Source organism: Poecilia latipinna, unplaced genomic scaffold, assembly GCF_001443285.1.
Source record: "Poecilia latipinna isolate Pla-1442-1.1 unplaced genomic scaffold, P_latipinna-1.0 Scaffold71, whole genome shotgun sequence".
Classification (NCBI taxonomy): domain Eukaryota; kingdom Metazoa; phylum Chordata; class Actinopteri; order Cyprinodontiformes; family Poeciliidae; genus Poecilia; species Poecilia latipinna.
The window spans coordinates 428,806-438,033 of record NW_015112687.1 but is presented as its reverse complement, the minus strand read 5'-3'; the positions used below and the strand labels follow the sequence as shown (position 1 = coordinate 438,033).

Below are 9,228 nucleotides of genomic sequence, written 5' to 3'. Positions count from 1 at the left end.
AAATTAGGGTTTTAGGGGAAAACCCAACACCTAAGGGTTTTTTTTGCCAGTCCCCAGCCCCCCCCCCCCCAATAAGAAAAATATTTTCTTAGTTTAATTTTTGTGGAAGAGTGAATTTTGAGTTCTCATCAGTAAAAAAAAAACAAAACAAAACAAACACTTGAAATGTATCACTGTGTGTTCATTTAATCTGTAAAGGTTTGATTTTATGAACTGAATTACTGAAATAAAAAATTTTCAATTATATCTTAATTTAACACATATTTTTGTGCATCAATTATGTGGCTACAAGCAATTTTATGATGATGTGTCTCACTGGAGCTGCTTGTGTAAAGTTGTTGATTTTACTCAAGAATTGTGAAACATTTTCTAAGTCACATGTTAATATTTCAGCCATTTAAGAAAATTATATTTTATCAATTTGAATTAGACTAAGAATCATAAATATAAAAGTGGCATGCACCTTTTGATACATTGCGATAAATGCAAATTATTTTTAGGGCCAATGACAAAAAGGATGTAAAACAAAAATAATTGAGGGTTAAAATCAAACCAATAGTTTTTAAAAACATCTACCAAAACTTTAAAGATGTGCATTACACATTAGTCAGCTTGGGTAGTTATTGTGTGTCTGAAAGTGTGTCAATGTGTAAAACCACTTTTGCATGGTTGATTGCACTCGACGTTGCAGCACAAAAACATCGTGGTCATGTGGCATCAGCCACCCCCCCCCTTCCTCACAGACAGAGAAGAACGTGATGTGAATCATGAAAAGTGTCTCGGTGAAAACAGGATGTTGTCCATTTACCACAAAATAAACATTCTGAAAAGCCCTCCAGGTCATTTCAGCAAAGCTGGTTTAAAACCTATGTTTCGGTGCAGCGGGGGTTAAAAGTTTGCGAAAGATTGTGAAACGCCCGGCTCAGAGTCTGAGCAGCTCCTCTAGCATTCTTACCACATCCTGAAACGACGTCAATCTGATGGCAGTTTGAATCAACAAAGTAACTCCCAGAAGAAGAAACCGCTGCCTCGTGTTCCCTTATCAAATCTGTGCAGAGACGAATCTACGCTGCGTGGAACAAACACACCCATCTCTTACCCTCATGCACAAGCTTATCGTCTCCCTAAGCATCTCAAATCTGAAGGGGGTTATCTGCAATCAGATGACAAAACAATCTTGACGGCCCGTCTGACGGTGACGTAACAGACTGAGTAGATCACGGTGTACAGCTCCGAGCTGCTTTCCTGCCATTATCACCCAAAACAACGTGACAGAACAAATCAATGCCATTTGTTTACCAGTGTTTTTTCACCAGAATTGTTGGTATGTGGATGTGAATGAATGCAGCTATTGAAAAAACTGGGGAGCAAAATGTCTTTTCATCAAGTTGCTGGATTTAGATTTTACAATTCTGTCGCGCAAAAGTACTCGTATGGCTTAAACTTTTAACATTCGGTCATGAATTTATTCGTATGTTATACGAGTTTAACAATAAGTGGCATATAGCTGCGAATTTCACAGTGGCCTCCTGGTATTCCTGGAAGATAGAGACCACAGCTGCTAATGAAAAACTAAAAATACAGATACTTTAGACTCCCTATTAAAATGCTTATAAACTGTCTATTTTAATAGTTCAAACACAGCTTAATGTATATTAATTCGCCCACTGGAAACCATCTTAGCTCTATCGCAGAAGTTAGCATCTATGGTTTCCTTATCTCTGCTTTTAGGCTTACAGCCAATCAGCACCAAGGAAAATGAATGGCACTCCTGGATTGGCTGCTTTGCAAACAGCAGCCAGTAGCATATAAAATAGCAGCTAGCTTTGCAGCTTCCACAAGCTGCATTTTCTTTCAACTATTTTAGAGAAAAAATCTGCAAAGACAAATTTATCACAAATAACTTGGAACTAAATTCCACAAAAAAAAAAAATACACAAATTGAATTTTTCTTTCTTCAGCATCGTAAAAAAAAAAAAAGTCGGATATGGGTTGCAAATGGGAAGAAAAAAAAATTGGATTTGTGTCGCCTGCTGTGTGAGCGTTGCCTAAGTACTGCTTATATTTGTAAAAAAAAGAAACTGTATACTTCATTTTTACACATTACTTGCTACTTTGAGTTGGTAAGTAGCATAAAATCCAAATAATACACTCAAGTTTTTTGGAGACATTTTGACAAAATTGCAAAAAAAAGTTCTACGGTTCCAAATACTTTTTCAAGTCACTGTCAGTAAAAATGTGTGCAGCAATGCAGAGCAATCAGTGTTTCATAGTTTATAGGAGAACCACATGACCTGTTCCTGCATCCTTCTCCCTGCATGTCGCTTCTAGACTTTCCAATTTAATCAGTCGCTGGCTCGTGTTTACCTGTCGTTTTTCTTCAAAGAAAGAATATTTCAGGGGAACCAGCTTTCCTGAATGCATTCCGGCAAAAAACTCACTTTATCTTCCAACAATTCAGGACGCTAACATGTGTCACATGGATACAAAGACAACAGAAGAAGAAAAATCTATTCATTGGCAAAGGTCTTCCCCCACTTTCGACCAAATCATAAGCATTCCACAGCCACTAAGGGAGATATCCTTCTGAGACAGAGTTGTGTCTTCAACCCAACTCTTTTGTCCACTGTTTACAAGAGGAAATGTCTTCATCTGCGAGGGAAGGGGCGGCGGGAAGGGGTAGAGGAGGAAGAAAGAGGGGAGCTTGTGAGTGAGCGGAACAAGATAGCCGGAGAAAGAAGAGAGACTGAGACTCCGGCCATCTGTGAATGTGGAAGCGAGCCAAACCACTGCCCACAGAGCACAGGCACATGCCTAACTGCCTCTTTCTGCCATGGCAGTCCTGCCCTGCTTCCACAAACAACAGGCTTGTTGAACCACACACAAAAACACAGCAGCCACCAAGGACAAACGCACCCTTGTGGTCATAAATAAGGCCTAAACATAATATTTGTGGAAGTGTAATTGCTCTGTAGTAACGGCTGAATGACACCACTGCATGCATACATGCAGGTTCACCCATTTTTGTTAATGTTTGCAAGAGGAGCGGTGAAGCATTTCAGCTGCAGGTCTTAATGTTTCTAATTTAGTTGTTTTGTTTTTTTACTTTTTATGGCAAAAAAAAAAATAGGTAAAATGCCAGAACTGCAACAGAAACAGACTAGAAAGGAAAAAAACTTGCAATGTAGCTCAAACTGGAAGGACAGTGTTGCAACTTGTGTTTGTTAGCAGATGAGCAGCACAGAAATTGAACCACAATGTCAACTCAGAGGCGTCGCGACCTTTCCAGGGAACTCTCCCTGGTTTTGGTCCGAGATCCAAGTTCCAAGAATCACAGTGAAAAAAAGCGATTTAAGGTTTTATAGCTGCTGGAGGCAGAGTGTTGAGACGGAGCAAAGGGAGAATTTTACTGCACTGACCGAAACCATTTCACCAGAAACCCTTGGAGATCTACTAAACGTCCGACATCAACATAAATGCATCCAAAACAGCTCAAGAACGGTAACCGACCTCTTCACTTGCATGTTGTTTAAATTCTCCTAAAGAGATGAAACCTTTTAGCTTTTAGTGGTCTGTGAAGGTTATTCTATGAACAAGGTGTTAAATAAAGTTCTCCAAGTTCAGAAAAAAATATCTGGGTACACCAAGGAAAAGCAAACCCAAGAACCAGAAATCCTGCAATGTGTCTGAAGGTGTTAAAAGTTCTTAAATAAGAGAGAAGTTTACCCAATACAGGTTTGTGCAAACAAAGCATACCAGTGCGGTTGTCTCGTTTGGCTCAGTTACAGTTTAAATTATAAAGTACAACAGTGGAAATCTACACAACGGAATCAGATTTTAAAGTTAAAAAGGAGCGTTACACTGAATCTAATCTGAAGGTTCTGGGAAATAAATAAAATCTATTCAATTTATCACAATGTTGTTCCACGTGACATCCAAAATGGAAACCATTTTCAATTCGTGGAAACTCAATTTCTTATTCCTGAATGCATCTTCACCGCCATCTCCTGAAACAAATTCTTGACCAGATCAGATGGGTTTGTGGGAAAAGCAAAAGAGTTAGAGAGTTTTCAGTAGATGTTAAATGAATAGACTTTCTTTGAAATGGAAAGCACACTATGGCTCAATTACTGGTTTTGAGGAAGAAATGGTAAATAAAGTCGGACATTTTACGCCGCCAACCTTTCTGCACAAGAGAGACTGCAGCTTGAAGCCATCAGAATTGCTTAGATTTTGTGAAAGCTACACTTTGGCTGATAATCCTTTGAAACACGGAAGGAAATTTTGAAAACCAAGCAGACTATAGCTGAAAGACTCGTGGAGACGTACAAAACAGACTATCACTGTGCAGATAACATATTTAGCATAGCTAAAAAGTATCCTGTAGTGACTGTTTTCTCTAACAGACCAAAGTTTAAGTTCACAGGCCGTTTAGTCATTCTTTACTAAACTTAGCTCTAGTGTATTGGTTTCTTTCTATGCCATATTTTTGTCAGATATTATGATGTTAATTTGTCCTCTAGTCAGTATTTAAGGCCTGTGTGACATTATTACCATTAGTCAGAAAGGTATGCAGTTTTTCTCTTATTTTCATCCTCCTAAAGTAATGGCCCAACTCATTTGTTTTGTTTTGTTTTTTTGCAAAGAAATGAAATAAATCACTTTTGACAAAAATGATTTGTAGGCCATTATTTTAGGAAGATGACAATATGATGTACTGTGGCTTGTTTTTGCAGAATTACTCACATATCTCATCAACAATTTTTACACTTAGCAACCAAATTGTTCCTTAACTAAACTGGTTAAAATTCCTTCTACTTTTGGATTGTGTGGAAGGACAGCTGGTTGCAGCAGCACGAACATAAATATTGTCACCAGTTATCAATAATGAAAAATACAGATCAACTATATTTAACCCCATTTCAATAAAACCCTACAAACTTTTTCATATAAGGTTATCGTCCAGGTAAAAATCAAATTATGTATAGATGCTCTGTCAATGGAGTTTTATCCTTGATAGACATCAACATTTTCTGAAATATGAAAGTATGGTGTCATCTGCATAAAGTTGCATGCCACCTACTGACATGGTCTTCTAACGGTTTTTACTTCATAACTGAAACTAAAATATGATGGCTGAACTGTTCTAAAAGTGCTGTTAAACCAACTTTTATGACATTTCACAACGTCAGCCGGTAGATGTCATTACAGACATGAATACAAGCTTCATTTCTCAACACCATACATTGGGTCTTCACACCCTGTGAGCATGAATAAAAAAAGTTATCAGTAGGAACTGCTGCATATAGCTTAAACAGACATCCATCTAAAACGGTCACACGTACACAGTAGAGGTTTACACAAAAGCTAGAAGTCAAAAATGACAAAACTTGCAATGCAATTGTAAGATGACAAGAAAACCAACAAAATTAAGAAAAATCAAAAAATCCTCAGCAGGGAGTATTTAAAAAAAAAGGTAAAAACATATAAATACCTGATGACTTGTCTCTAAAACATCTTTCCTGAGCACACAGGGAATACCTAGCACCCATTATTCTTCTGCACAAAGAACTAATGGGCGTCACGTCAAAGACAAACGCTTCAAATGACTCAGTACAAGCTAACACAAGGAAGACATCATAAAAGGCAGAAACGTGACCTTACAACTTGAAGATGGTTGTTTCTGCCTACACTTTTTATCTTTACCCACACAGCAGGTGAAATAAATAGAGGCATGCAAACCAGAGGGATATTTTCAATGCGCTACAAGAAAAAAAAAAAAAAAAGGAAGTTCACGTCTTACTCAAAAATTTATGCTATGTCAATGTGTCAGTGTATGATAACATAAATAACAGAGTGGCACGTTCCTTCTGATAAATCCCAGGAGGAAACTCCAGCATCGTGTTAGCGCCCGCTGAAAGAGGGGCCTTTTATCTGAGGTCAACATGCACAAATACAAAGTTGGGAGACAGCTTCTTGTCTGCTGTAAAAGGTCCAACTGATAAGAACATGGTGAGGACTTCTGTGCAACTGAAAGCTCATTTTATGTGTTTGCATTTGTGTGTGTGTGTGTGTGTGTGTGCGTGCGTGTGTGGACTAGTACCAGTACTACAATACAAAGGCTCTAAAAAGTCAAAAATGTTAATTATTCATCACACCATTCCTTTTTAATGAACTGCTAAATGCTTGAAACTGTTAAATTATAGTTTGAGATCTGGAATCTTCAGTTTTTCACAGCTTTTAATGCCTAAACTTTTACATTTTAACTACATTTAACACACATTTAATGTACGGGTTAGTGGTAAGAAGTGACAAGTTGTAGCCTATACAACTTGTTGTCAATGTCAATTTAATGTTCTAGTAGGAACAGAAATACAAACTTTTGTGTGTTCAAAAATGTTAATACCCAGCATCCACCTGCAAGATTTTTGCAGATTATGCATTCTGTGGAAAGATGTTTGTTAGGGGCCTGTGTGAGCACAAACATGACCGTATAGTTGTTATTGAAGATATTTAGATTAACTGTGACACCTGTTATAGATCTGGGGCCCCGTTACGTGGAGGCTTTAATATAAACATTCAACAAACAATATTTTCTTTCTTAACAAGACTCTGGCATACTTTTGGACATTTAGATGGCCTCTCCTCTATAGGCAGACTAACAAGAGCTTATTAGATTCCAGCGACAGACTCTGTTTTTAGGCATTAACCAAACATTTGAGATTTGATTTGGGTAAGGGTCCTTCCAGAAGCTTAATATTTGTGATATCTGATCTGCCCACTTTTGTGTTTGGGATGGACACACCCAATCGTGTCCACTTTTCAAGCACCCAGCTGTTGCAACACCAACTCTCTGGCAGTAAAACAGACCTTCAGCATGATGCTGCCACCACCATGCTTGACAGATAGAAGGTGTCTGAAAGCTTCCCATCTCCATACTAAAAAACTGGATTCAGCTAAATGTCCTCATAAGGATGCAGATACTAATTAGTTTGCGTGTGTGCAGAAACCTCTAACAACCACCTGCACGATTCCTGCAAATTATTAATGCACTTGCTGTGAAATTCCTCATTGCAGACGAGTGCATGCCCTACTGTAAAAGTAAAATTGATATATAATTATTATAATTTTTTTTTTTTTTTTTTTTTACCTGTGACAGCTGTCTTGGATCAGGAGCCCCGAAAAGGGAAGAGCTGGAGCTGAAACTAATGGCCCCCCTCCGGCTGAGGACATGCTTGGGAACCGGCCTGTCTAGAGGCAAAACCGGCAACTGATAACATACTTCCATTGAACAGTCAGGGCTGGTTCCGGATCAAAAATATAAAAGAAAAAAAAAATAAAACATGCAATGTTTAAAAAAAAAAAGGAGAGAGAGAGAGATATGACTGATGAATTGGAAAAATTTCCAAAAAAGGCGAAAGGAAATAGCTTTCAGTATGGTGAAAACGATCTGACACGAAGCTGTGAAGTGTTTCTGTTCATTATGAGCGACTCAAAACTTGTCCAGATCGCCTTCATCGATGCTGCGTCTCGTCTACCTCCGCCGTTTTACATCCCTCGGTGTCATTCTGTGGGAAACTATTCATGCCGTCGCTGTTGCGTTCGCCCCTTTCTTTCTCATTTTGCTCAAATCCGGGCCCACGGACGACGAGACCTTCTTGCCATTTTCTGGGTCTTTATGAAATCGCTTCCTCATTTTTTCAAAGCAGAGCAAAAACGTCCGCTCGTCCGGGCTCCGTGGCGTCCCCGCGGATCCGCATATCGCAAACCCCGAGATGAAAACAAAAGGCACGACCGCTTCCAGAAAATATCATCAACATATCATTTTCTGGTGCCAACACCGGCGGGCGAAGGAGAACAGAGGCAGCTCCGGGAATGGGGGGGATCCTGACGGCGGCCGCGGTCGTGAAGGACTCCTCTCTCATTCAGGACTCGGCCGGTGGTGAGATATATTCAACATGTAGGGGCTTTTCCGTCTTTTTTCTGAGGCTGCATGTTGAAGGAGCTGTTGTCTAATTCACCGCTGGTTGTAAAACACAAAGTGTCTGGCTCAGAGAGAGGAGAGAGGGGAACCCCGACGTTCCTCTCATTCACCGCCGCTCCGCTGGGGTCCGCAGCGACTTCAGTGGCACAAACATAAACGCGTAAAACAAAAAAAGAACAAAAAAGAACCTACAGAGAGCTTAATTCTCTACAACTACCTGCCTATCGTCCTAAAAATTACCCTACTGTGTGGTTTTAAAGCGCACAACACCTGCCAGAGATGGTGCTGTTGGAGCGAGCACCCCAAAAAACGCCCTTGTTTACGGTTAGCCAATAGCGTGAAGGCAGTGTTTGTAAAACAGACGGTGATTGGATAATGCTTTCAGGGCTGTATGCAACGACACACGTGAGTGGCTGCGGAGCCAGGGCGATCCCTAGAATTATATGAGCAGTCATTTGCAGACGGCGTGGACTTTCTCAAGGGTATTCCTCCACAACGGGGCTTGCCCTGCAGCGGTCCACATTATTGCCTGTGATTACCTTTCTCTCATGAGTCATACTACTTGGGAGCTGAAATACAGCTTAGCAAACGTTTCAAAATGTTGAATCTCTGTTAAGCTATGGCAATTTTGCTGCATGTGTGTGGTGACTAAAAATGTCAAATTTAACCACACAGACGCATTTAGAAGGAAGAATATCATCAAAAAGTTCACTACCTTTTCAATAAATCAAACCTCACATATTGTATGCATTCATTCCACATAGAGTGCAACATTTCAAGCCTTAATATTTGTTAATGTAAATGTTAATAATTATGGCTTACAGAAAACGAATACCTCAAATTCAGTGTCTCTGAAAGTATGATTAAAACATAGGATACATTTTAAAAAGGATATTTTAATCTGAAATGTCAGACTTCCTAACAGCATATTCATTTCTATGCACTAAATACTCTCCTTTTGCAAAATTATTGCGTTAATGCAGCATGCCTTGGAGGTTATCAGCCTGTGGTTCTGCTGAGGTGTGATGGAAGCCCAGATGTTTTTTTAATGGTGGCCTTCAGGTCATCTGCACTGTTAGATCTGGTGTTTCTTCTCTTCTTCTCCAATACCTTCTAGGTTGTATGTCAGGCGGGTTTGCTGGCCAATCAAGCTCAGTAACACCATGGTTATTGAACCAGCTGTTAGTACCTTTGGCAGTGTGTGAAGGTGCCAAGTCCTGCTGGAAAGTGAAATCATCCCCTCC

The 9,228-nt window shown here is 39.5% G+C and overlaps 1 protein-coding gene across 5 annotated transcripts in view; it reads right to left on the bottom strand.

The window, feature by feature from the left end:
* pde7a (phosphodiesterase 7A) overlaps positions 1–8,831 on the bottom strand; it is a 33,091-nt gene extending 24,260 nt beyond the window's left edge. For 2 of the 5 annotated variants that reach the window (XM_015015601.1, XM_015015609.1), the window contains exon 1: positions 7,151–8,831. In XM_015015601.1, coding sequence (XP_014871087.1) covers positions 7,151–7,288 — 138 coding nt within the window. In that variant the 5' untranslated portion in view covers positions 7,289–8,831. The remainder of the gene's footprint in view (positions 1–7,150) is intronic. The other 3 variants (XM_015015622.1, XM_015015630.1, XM_015015618.1) reach the window with 2 other exon arrangements.
* Between the last annotated feature and the right edge of the window lie 397 nt (positions 8,832–9,228).